This window comes from Plectropomus leopardus, chromosome 2 (genome assembly GCF_026936395.1).
Source record: "Plectropomus leopardus strain MGB_pleo_1.0 chromosome 2, ASM2693639v1, whole genome shotgun sequence".
Taxonomy (NCBI): domain Eukaryota; kingdom Metazoa; phylum Chordata; class Actinopteri; order Perciformes; family Serranidae; genus Plectropomus; species Plectropomus leopardus.
The window spans coordinates 10,179,935-10,191,376 of record NC_142177.1 but is presented as its reverse complement, the minus strand read 5'-3'; the positions used below and the strand labels follow the sequence as shown (position 1 = coordinate 10,191,376).

Sequence of the window (11,442 nt, the reverse complement as noted above, 5' to 3'; positions counted from 1 at the left end):
TCCACATGGTTGTGGAGATGTTGTGAAACCCTTGCACCTGACAGGATAGCTCATCACTATCTGCAGATTGATCCACAGCTTGAACCTTCATGAGGTAGCAGAAAAGACATCACAGTCATTTTCAGCAGGATAAGGTAAGAAAATATTAAAATATTAAGTGAATTCATTTTTAAACCCAAACATGCAAATGTCAGATGTTCTCAAAATTAGTAATAGGTAGAACTGTACTTTAAAAAGTCAAATAAAAGGCAAATGTTATTTGTTAACTTGTGAATAAGAACAAGAGAGGGAAGATGCGTGTTTTGTTTTTTAATTTATTTTTTAAATTAACACATTTAAGAGTACTTATTACTTGACTGACTAACTAAATGTAAAGAACTGTTTTTTATTAAAAATTAGTAACTCTAAAATTGTTTTAATAGAATTTCTGTATATTTTTTAAATGTGAGTTCATAGGTGAACATTTAAGGATGCATCCTTACACAAGAACTATAATCACTCCTCTCAATATCGCTCTCTTTTTTCTTTTTTCTTCTTTTTTACGCTTTACTTCTTCAAGCATATATGAGCTTGTTGTTTATAAACACATTGTAGGGCCATAGGCGGCCGGTGTTATGACCATGCTGCATTCCTCAACTGACTCTGCTATCCCGTTTCATCAGCTGTTCTCCTCCAGACTGAAACTGGAGCACATTTCACTGGATCCACGTATGTTTTCTTCCTAAACAGCACCGCGTCCTATTACCATGGATAAACAGTCCACGGTGGTGTTTCGAAACGTCGGGCAACTGTACTTCCCCCAAACCAGAGTGGAGTGCCACTACAGTCTGACCTCTGAGCATCAGTGGAGCAGCAATGACTGGATAGGAATTTTTCAGGTGGATTCACTCGTTTTAGCACCATCCTCTGCACTGAAACACAAAACATTTTAGCGAGATAAGTTCTGTATCATGGCATATTAATGGAGATGCACATTTGTATGTTTTGTGGTTTAAAGTGTGTTTATCATGTCACAGGTTGGCTTTACTTCGGTGAAACAGTATTACACATACACATGGGCTCTTGTTCCTGAAGGCTACACTGAGGGTACCGATGTCAATTACTGTGCACTTTTTCAGGGTAAGAATTCATCAAAACGTGAATAAATTTGGCACATTTGATAATTCATTAAATCTCGATGTTCTAACTTTAAAAACTAACTAAACACCAGGCTGAAATGCAGGTTTTTATTTAGTGGTGATCCCAACAGGGTCCGAGAAGGTTGTACTGACGGTTACACCATCATTTTATGTGCGACAGTTACATGTAGCTAGCTGACTGTCTTGACTAACGGTAACCAGATATCATGCAGTAGCTCAATGAGGCCCCACTTCAGTCCCTTTCCCACTAAAACATCTGGCTTTTTAATGTAATGGGAAAGGTTTCAATCGACATTCACTCCGGGGTCAAATGAGTCTACAGTCGTCTCGGGTATTTATCGGCTCTAGCTCCGATCGGCATTGATGGATGGATGTGCTAATTTTAGTGTTCTTGCCCGCATGATGCAATAATGACAGGACGCCACAAAATACTGGCCATCTCCATCCAAGCAGCACTCGACTATCATTCCAAAGTTAGTCAACACCAAGTTTGAAGGAGGAGATATTAAAAAAAAGTAACCACTGTAACATTTTCACTGGCCTCCATGCTGCTTTCTGCTGTTTACTAACCTGTTTTCTGGCCTGCCTGTGAGGTCACATCTGACAAACGAGTAAAAAAAAAACAACAGAAAGGCGTAGGCCTACCCTTCTCCTGCAAAGCTGCGTACACAGCTCTGGTCTACTGGCAATCGAAAAGAAGTCTGGGCTTTCCTGTGTTTAAAAACCTGTGTATACAGGGTAATTGTGGTGGGAAAAGGCTAGTGGGGGTTAAGGGGGCTAATGTTAGCCTGGTCTGCCTCTCCCAATGGTGCAGCCCTAGTTGGTTTGAAAGTCTGGTGCACCGCTGACTACACCCATTATCACAGATGGCAGGGTGAGTGCAGATGTGTTCTCTGTCGAATTGTAACCACATACAGTAGTGATGTCACAGTGAACTGACACATCCAGGAATGCACTGTCACAGCGCCCGACAGCCAGTTTAACCACTGGAGGTCAGACAAAAATAAGATTTTTGTCTGCAGTTAAAGGTATATCATGCAGAAGTCGGTTACTTTTTTGTAAACACACTTCTCATACAAAGTTAAAGAGAAAGCTAATCCCATTTTCACTCTCATTTCAACTCACTATGTTTGCACTTTTTCAGTGCTTTGTCCATGATTCTTGTAAAGTTGGGACTTCACCTGCAAGCTGTGCACAGGAATGTCCGAATATGGAAACATAAGAAAATACAGACAGGAGTCCATACATTGTTTTATTAAGGAAAAATCCTGCATGTTATACCTTTACGTTGCTGCTTTGCAGTTTCTTGGAACAAAAATACTTTTGTTGTTGTTTGTCTTGAAATACATCATAAGCACCACTGTCAGTGCTGAGTTTATCCGAGTGTGGCACCTGCGGTCAAATTTAAGCCAATTTTTGTGGATCATGAAAGGGTTATTAATTATTCACATTTTGATATCCTGTAATAATTTCAAATAACGAAATCATGTATAATAATAATAAAATGTGTCCATGTACATATGTCTACTTGATACAGCATGCTACCTGCCCCGTCCCAGTGCTGTGGAGTATCAGTTTGTATATGTGAATAAGATGGGAAGGGTGTGTGCCCATAGTCGCCCCTTCACTTTCTGTGCTCCCAAGCCGTTGGAGGAGCTGGAGACTCTAAAAGAGGAACAAGATGAGGAGGACGGAGAGGAGGAGCTGCTCCTCGTCATCCCCAAGGCTCAGCTGCTGCAGGTGGGAATGAAAATAAATTAAATACAACCAATATGGCAATTTATCCATTTCATTTCATTGAATTATTTGTATATTCCTGTCCTTTTTCCCTATGTTGTGAACAGAGTCAGCTGGAGGAATGCTTAAAGAAACAAGCGCAGATGCAGCAGGCTCTGGACGCGGCAAAAGAGGAGACAGAGAATGAGAAAGAGAACAGCAGAAAAGCAAGGGTGGAGTGGGAGCATGACCGAGAGACAATGAAGGAGGAGATCTCAGAGCTCAGGGACAACCTGAGAAACAGCTGTGAGATGCTGACGACGGTGGAGGGAAAACACAAGGTACAGACAGGTCATATTCTGGGGTAACAATCTCTTTATTACCCCCCAAAAGTTCTGAATTCCACTAATAACTAATGGCAGGTTTTTAATTTAAAAATACACCACATGGAAAAAATGTATAATCATGTTTTCTTTTTTTCCACAACACTGACAGAATGTGAAATATAGTCAGGAAAATCTGACGTCTGAACTGACTAAACTCCTGGCTGAAAAGGCTGAGAGTCAGCAGAGAATCAAAGAGCTGGAGGAGGACATCAAGGTCCTGAATGACATGGAGAGAGAGGAAAACGGGGACCTGGAGAGGCAAGTGTTTGGGATGTATGTCAGGTTTAACATTTGTTTAGCTTTATTTATTTCTGTGGGCCTAAAACTAACTTTTTGCCCCGCAGACTGAGGGACAGAATGAAGAAAATGTCTAATCAAATGAAACATGATGAAGAGAAGAGAAGGTGTCTGCAGGTAATCTTCATCCGATGTATAACACAGACAGTTGGGTCAGAGAGTGGGACAGAGGACAGTCAGCTCTGTAACACAAGAAAGCCTCTAAATCAACAATTTACTGAATGATTTTGTGTCATATTGTGTCTGTTTGAGGTCATTTTTATGTTCAATTGTAGTAGATTTTTTTGTCTCGTGGTGGTCTTTTTTTCTGTCTTTGTTGGTATCTTTGTGGTCCTTTTGTGTCTCTTTGCGGCTGTTTTATGTCTGTTTGTAGTTATTTGTATCTCGTAGTAGTCATTTTGTGTCTCTTTGTGGTCTTTTTTTGTCTCTTTGTTGTCATTTTGTCTGCAGTATTTTGCTGACTCTTTCTAGTCATTTCATGTCTCTTTGGTCTTTTTGTGTCTCTGTGGTCATTTTGTGTCTCTTTGCAGCCATTTTTGTCTCTCTGAGTAGTTTCTTTGTTTCTTTATGGTCTTTATGTGTAATTTGTAGTTATTTAAGTCTTAAGTCTTGCTGGTCTGAACGTGTTTATTTGAGTGACATTTTGCAGGTGAAGGCTAGTGGGGCCCCTGGGGCCCAAATTTGCTTTCGATTACCTTCTCATGTCTATGTCAGACCATATAATATATACTGTATATAACAGCAAAAACATTTATCTCCCTTACTTCAGTTATTTGCGTTTCTGTATATCTCATGTCTTTGCGCAGGCCGACAACGAGGCTGCTCTGGTGGAGGTACGAGGGCTGCAGGAGCGCCTGGAGGCCAGCGAGCATGTGGCTGAAGGCCTGCGGAGGGAGCTGAGAGAGCTGGGCACCCGTCAGGGCCAAACCAACACCGAGCTGAATCAAGCCCGGCTGCAAGTAGCCCAGCTCACCCTGCTCCTGTCTGAGGAGAACCTGGTCCTCAGGGAGGAGCGCGCCAACTGGGCTCTAGAAAGAGAGGCTTACAAACATGTAGCAGAGGTCAGGACACAGCACAACTCATACACACCGATATGTCAATATGACTTTGTTATTAAACTTGCTTTTTTTGTGCAGTCCGATCAAAAGAAATTGCAAGAACTGAACTGTGAGATGCAGAGGACGCAGGAGTGGCTCCAGGAGGAGAGGATGGAGAGGGAGAAACTGGAGGTAGAACTTGGACGAGAGAGAGATTGCAGTCGAGTAAGTAAATCAAAGTGCAACGCAGTCACTATTATTCACCACACAAACACATTCAGCTCTAAATATAACTGTTCATGTGCCACAAATCTGCATCATCAGTTGCTCAGATTACATTTTTGGAAACCGGAGAATGATGCCAGAGTTCGGCGCAGCTCTTACTCACATACAGGCACAAATAGAAGAGCTTCCATGAACAGCGAGTAAACATTTCTCCTCGCTGTCATGTGATTGACAACAGCAGGAAAGAGGACAAGCCAGGTCAGAGGTGTTGGAGTTCAGATGGTCTGAGTATCATACTGCTGCCCCCTGTAGGTGCTGCTGAGTGATACTAAGCGAGAGCTGCAGGAGCTGAGGGCCAGTGTGAGGAAAGCCCAGAAGGAGAGAGAGGAGCAGCAGGTGGAGAAACAGGCAAGGACTACACACCAGAACACAGTATATTTGAGTTTAAAGACATATCTTAATAAGATGGGTCTTTTAGTCAAGGGTACTAATTCCACCATTTTTTTTACAAGCCACTGTTTTTATTCATGCTATTTCTGAAGCTGTTATTACAGTATGGAACCAAAATGTGCTGACTCAGGGTGGCCGCGTCAACCAAATAAGATTTTTTTACAGTTTTTAGGCTCATACTAGTGATGAGAAAGTAACTGAGTACATTCACACATGTACTGTATTGAAGTACATTTGTTAGGTTGCTACTTTACACTATTACTCCAATACGTGTCAAAGGGAAATATTGTACTTTTTACTCTACTACATTTATTTGATGACCTAAGTCACCAGTTACGTTACAGATTAACAATAACAAATGAAATAACAAATAAATTATAATGTATTATTGTTATTATTGTTCAAGATGAGATTTTACAGGTCCAGTGTGTAGGATTTTGTGGCATCTAGTGGTGAGGTTACATCTCGCAACCAAATAAAATTAATCCCATGTGTCAAGCAAGTAGAACAGTGGCCGATGCAAAAGCTTGAAAACTCAAATGACCCTATCTAGAGCCTGGTTTTAGTTTGTCCATTCTGGGCTACTGTAGAAAAATCATGGCAGACTTGCGGGAGAAGACCCCCTGTACTGATCCTGGGTTTTGTCTCTTATCTTGAGGACTTTGTTTTACGGTTTTCTGTCATATTTTTCCTCGTTTCATATTTTTCATTAATGTCCTCTCAGTTTTTTGTTTTATTTTGTAGGATTACTCCTTGTGTGTCATGTCTTGTTTTACTTCCTGTCTTTGTGTGTTCTCCTACCTTAGTATTTTTCTGCCCTGCCCTGATTAGTTTCACCTGTCCCTCATTAGTCCTGCGGTCCACTCAGCTGTTCCCTCGTGGGTTCCCTATGTGATTCCTGCTTAGTGTTCCTGCCTGTTTTTCCTGCATACCTGTCCTGTGTCATTTGCATCACCCTTGTGTTACCTACCCCACCCTCTTTGTGTCTCTATTGTAGCCGATCCGTGTGTTTCCCTCCTTCTGCCAGTCCCCACCTACCCCAGCTGTGTCTCCTTCCTGTCATTAGGCCTCTGTGTATATAAACTTGCTCTGTTTCCTTTGTTTTTTTTGTCAGTTTGTTGCCAGTGTTGTCTGCTCTTGCAGTGTGATTTTTGCGCCTCGTGTTTAAGGCCAGTTCTATTTTGCATTCCTGTTAGCTGGTCATAAAATTATTACTCTTCTTCAGGTTTCTATTGCCATGCTGTTGCTTTTTGCATTTGGTTTCACCTGCTTGCCATATCCTCAACATCTGCTCTGTATGTAGTTATATTCAAAGGTAACGAAAACACAATTATTCTTACTTTCAGGTGAAATAAACTAATAAAAACATAATATTGTATTCCATTTCTGTCAATATATCCCCCTGAATCCTACACACTGGACCTTTAAAACTGTAATGTAAAGCGATGTACACATTAATGCGTCAATAGTTATAATCCAGTAATCTAATATACATTATTCTAAAAGGGGCGGTTCTGCATAATGAGTGCTTTTGCTACTTTAAGTATATTTTGATGCAAGTACTTTTACCTTTTACTTGTTATGGAGCATTTCTACAGTGTGGTTTTACTATTTTACTTTGCCCTAATTGTTTTATATATTTAACCCTGGATCTAAATATATAGGCTATGTCTATGTTTAAAAAAAAAAGAATCAGCCTAATATCCATCCATCCATCCATTTTCTTGTGCTTATCCGGGGTCGGGTCGCGGGGGCAGCCTAAGCAGGGAAACCCAGACTTCCCTCTCCCCGGCCACTTCGTCCAGCTCTTCCCGGGGGACCCCGAGGCGTTCCCAGGCCAGCTGTGAGACGTAGTCTCTCCAGCGTGTCCTGGGTCTTCCCCGGGGCCTCCTACCGGTGGGACGTGCCCTGAACACCTCACCAGGGAGGCGTCCTGGAGGCATCCTAATTAGATGCCCGAGCCACCTCATCTGGCTCTTCTCAATGCGGAGGAGCAGCGGCTCTACTCCGAGCTCCTCCCGGATGACCGAGCTTCTCACCCTATCTCTAAGGGAGAGCCCAGCCACCCTACGGAGGAAACTCATTTCGGCCGCTTGTACCCGCGATCTTGTTCTTTCGGTCACTACCCAAAGCTCATGACCATAGGTGAGGGTAGGAACGAAGATCGACTGGTAAATCGAGAGCTTTACCTTTCGGCTCAGCTCTCTCTTCATCAAGACAGACCGGTGCAGAGTCCGCATTACTGCAGACGCTGCACCGATCCGCCTGTCGATCTCCCGTTCCATCCTTCCCTCACTCGTGAACAAAACCCCAAGGCACTTAAACTCCTCCACTTGGGGCAGGACTTCATCCCTGATCCGGAGGGGGCACGCCACCCTTTTCCGGCTGAGAACCATGGTCTCGGATTTGGAGGTGCTGATTCTCATTCCAGCCGCTTCACACTCGAACCGATCCAGTGAGAGCTGAAGGTCGCGGCCCGATGAAGCCAACAGGACCACATCATCTGCAAAGAGCAGAGACCCAATCCTGAGGTCACCAAACCGGACCCCCTCAACACCCTGGCTGCGCCTAGAAATTCTGTCCATAAAAGTTATGAACAGAATCGGCGACAAAGGGCAGCCCTGGCCCCTCACCGGAAACGAGTTCGACTTACTGCTGGCAATGCGGACCAAGCTCCGGCACCGGTCATATAGGGAACGGACAGCCCGTATCAGGGAGTCCAAAACCCCATATTCCCGGAGAACCCCCCACAGGACTCCCCGAGGGACACGGTCGAATGCCTTCTCCAAGTCCACAAAGCACATGTGGACTGGTTGGGCAAACTCCCAAGCACCCTCAAGGATCCTGCCAAGGGTCCAGAGCTGGTCCACAGTTCCACGACCGGGGCGAAAACCGCATTGCTCCTCCTGAATCCGGGGTTTGACTATCCGGCAGACCCTCCTCTCTAGTACCCCCGCATAGACCTTACCAGGGAGGCTGAGGAGTGTGATCCCCCTGTAGTTGGAACACACCCTCCGGTCCCCCTTCTTGAAAAGAGGGACCACCACCCCAGTCTGCCAGTCCAAGGGCACTGCCCCCGATGTCCACGCAATGTTGCAGAGTCGTGTCAGCCACGACAGCCCCACAACATCCAGGGCCTTGAGGAACTCCGGGCGGACCTCGTCCACCCCCGGGGCCCTGCCAGCCTAATAATAATGATAAAAGGCCCAGATCAATAATCTATCATTCCATTCATACTTGCACTTGATGTACTTGGTTATTTCACCACTGTTATCATAAATACATATTTTTGCAACTCCAGTCTATAAATTTATAATGATAGCAAATGTTAAATATTTTTAACTCGCTACTAATTACTATCAACTACATATATTTTTGAACATAGTTATTTATCACAATTTATCACAATTCAGAATTAGTCTGGAAAGTTGGAAAAACTTTTTAAAGGGTAAATGTTCATGGAAAAGCATCACAATAGAGCTTGTTCCCAAACAAACACAAAAAAAAAAAAATCCTGGGGGATGATCCTCCCAGACCCCCTTACAGAGGTCCATGCTAAGCCCTCAATGTCCTCAAATTCTAATTACAAAATGTGACTATTTCATGAACTCGACAGAGGACAATAAATTTATGGCTGTTGAAAATCACTAAAATAATGACCTAATCAATTTAGTTCTTATTCCTCCTCTTCTTCCTCTTTTTCTTTTCCTCAAATCTGTGGGTTTGAAACTGGACACCCGTAGGACCTGCTGAACCAAATCCATCAGTTAGAGCAGAGGCTGGGGATTGTGCCAGAATCTAAATCAAATGGGGAAATTTCCACATGCATTTGTGAGTAATTAAGCCTCATTGTACACAGCACTGCTATTTCACCGCTCTGTAATAAATGCCAAAATGAAGACTCTTTTCTTATTCTAAACAGCTTCTGGCTCTTCCTCTGAGGATAACGAAGAGGCTTCCTCAACTTCCCACAGATCAGTCTGTTCACCTCTTTTCCTGTCCGCTCACCTGGAACAGCCCAACAGCGCTGAGACTGTTGCTGTTGAGACGCACGTCCAAAGCAGCGAAGACACACCAACATTGGACACACAGGTGTGCATCCTATAATTCACACAGAATGCAAACAAAGTTTAGCACCACCTGCATCGGAGCCAACAGACCTGAGCGGGTGAATATTCGACTAGTTTTTCCTCATCCTGCAACTTTTTGCTCCAGTTCAATTGCTGAACACCAAAGTTTAATGCTGACAGGGGAAAAAAAAGTCATGTATTTATTCTAACAGGGTCAGGTTTAAAAGAGGAAACATGGAACAAAGACTTGAAAACTACAGTAAGGTTGTAAACTCACAGAGAGACAGTTAAAGGGTGGTCAAACAAAATAACTGCTCAGCATACAAGTATCTTAAAGGAGTACATGATCCTTACTTATTTGTTGATCAATTACTCACCCAGTGTTTAAATTGTGAAGAAAACTTTAAGTTTTCTCATATCCCTGCTGCATGGGTGAAGAATCCAAAAATGTAGGATAATTTTTAATGAATTTTGTGAGAGTTTGTAAATAGGTGTCTTTTATAAAGTTTTGCTATTGTTAAACACACATATGACTTCAATTGATTACAGTTTTCTCCATTTTTGGATTGGGATTCCTTTGAATAAAGAACTTATGACAATTACATTTTTTTAACATCTGTGAATTCAAAAAACTATATGCTATTATCTTATATCTCAAGTAATCTATTGTTAACTAAATACTATAGAGCAGGGTTACAGACTACTTCATTTTGCTACCTTTTAACCAACAGTATTGTGACGAGATGAAAAAAAGTTTATATGTAAATGCTTTCACTCATATGAGATCAGCTATATTTAAATATACAGTTCTAAGAAATGTATGAATTTATGTAAATTTTATTAAAATTAAATAGATGTTAGATTAAAAAAAACACTTATCCATGTGACTGGTTCACACACATTTACTTTGGGTGTATATATTACAAAACAACAGATAATTCTGCCGATACATCCATCTGTGCTTCTGTGTGTTCACACAGGATGTGAGGAGGCAGCGAGCTGGTGAAGGGAAGCAACCCATCCTGCCAGAACTCGTCGACCCCATCCTGAGGTGACAATCCTGGCCTTCTACCAGCCACACAGTACACACCCAGTTTCCCTCCGCCTTGACCGGAATCACCTCTCCTAAAATATTACGTGATGACTATATTCGCACTCTCCTCTCTAGCAGACTGCTTTCTGTTTTTGAATAGCTGTCGTTCCACTTACCAAGCACTTTCTTTTCTCGTGGGACGAGTCACAGGGAGCACTGGAGAGTAAAAATAGGTGCTAAGTATATCTAAAAACAAAGTAATAAAAAAGATAGAAGCAAATATCAAGTAAGCACATGTTATTCAAGCAGTACATCAGCATGAGTGTAGATATTGGCTTTATTGAACTATTTAATTGTTTTGTCTTTTTATTTTTTAACCTCAGCACTTTCTATAAAACTGACAACCTTTTTCTCTCTGCAGAGACTCAGCCGACTCCCCCATGTGGTAACAAAAAGAAGGATGGCAAGTTGCTTGTTAACCACAATAGTGCAAGTTTGCGTGGGTCATAAGGAACCCTGTGGGATTATCCTGTTTTTGTTTTGTAGCAGTTCAGGTAGAAAATGGCCTTCACAGAAGTCACGTTTGTAATGCTGTGCGTTTACCTCGTAAGTGTCTATGTTTAAGGAAAACACTGCACAATTTGTGAGTCTTAAATATTAAGAATTTTGTTTATTAGCATAGCTTATGGACTTAACACTGTTTAAAGAGAAATAAAACTCTCCTTCAGACTTTTACATGCAGACATAAATTGTCTAAAACATTTCATTTTATCTTAGCTTCCATTTTTAGCAGTTAAAATGTGGATATGCTGTTTTGAGAAAAGTGTTGGTGTTACCATGATGAGCTTGAATTTAATGCATCTTTTTTCTGCAGAATATCGGCCCCTAACCTCTGCATGTGGGTGTGAATCCTGAAACGGTGTCAAAAGTGTGGGTGTGCGTGTTACAGACAAGTGTGAAATGTTCTGCTGCAGCTTGTTGAGCGCAGCGTTAATGTTAATTTATGACACTTTTTTGTTGATCTAAGCCTCTGTTGGAAAAATGTTCGCTCTTTAATAAACTATGATGAAAAATACATGTTGATTGATG

General features: G+C 42.1%; 1 protein-coding gene across 2 annotated transcripts; it reads left to right on the top strand.

Moving 5' to 3' along the window:
- The first annotated feature begins 19 nt into the window (after positions 1-19).
- Positions 20-11,428, top strand: LOC121953094 (calcium-binding and coiled-coil domain-containing protein 1-like). Of its 2 annotated transcripts, XM_042500040.2 has the most exons (14): positions 20-134; positions 730-878; positions 1,017-1,119; positions 2,677-2,879; positions 2,984-3,196; positions 3,351-3,499; positions 3,586-3,655; positions 4,345-4,599; positions 4,675-4,800; positions 5,113-5,208; positions 8,994-9,081; positions 9,173-9,342; positions 10,301-10,371; positions 10,775-11,428. In XM_042500040.2, the coding sequence occupies exons 2-14, from the start codon at positions 747-749 to the stop codon at positions 10,800-10,802; spliced, it is 1,704 nt and encodes a 567-aa protein (XP_042355974.2). In that variant the 5' UTR covers positions 20-134; positions 730-746; the 3' UTR covers positions 10,803-11,428. The 2 variants fall into 2 exon arrangements, with proteins under 2 accessions (XP_042355974.2, XP_087940575.1); XM_088084449.1 differs by lacking the exons at positions 20-134; positions 5,113-5,208.
- The last annotated feature ends 14 nt before the right edge of the window (positions 11,429-11,442 follow it).

Excerpts from the sequence above, each read along its gene's own strand:
- LOC121953094 (XM_042500040.2), top strand. The coding sequence starts at position 747 with ATGGATAAACAGTCCACGGTGGTGTTTCGAAACGTCGGGCAACTGTAC. Across the intron at positions 2,880-2,983 it reads CCAAGGCTCAGCTGCTGCAG|AGTCAGCTGGAGGAATGCTT; the intron begins GTGGGAATGAAA and ends TGTTGTGAACAG. Across the intron at positions 9,082-9,172 it reads GGAAATTTCCACATGCATTT|CTTCTGGCTCTTCCTCTGAG; the intron begins GTGAGTAATTAA and ends TATTCTAAACAG.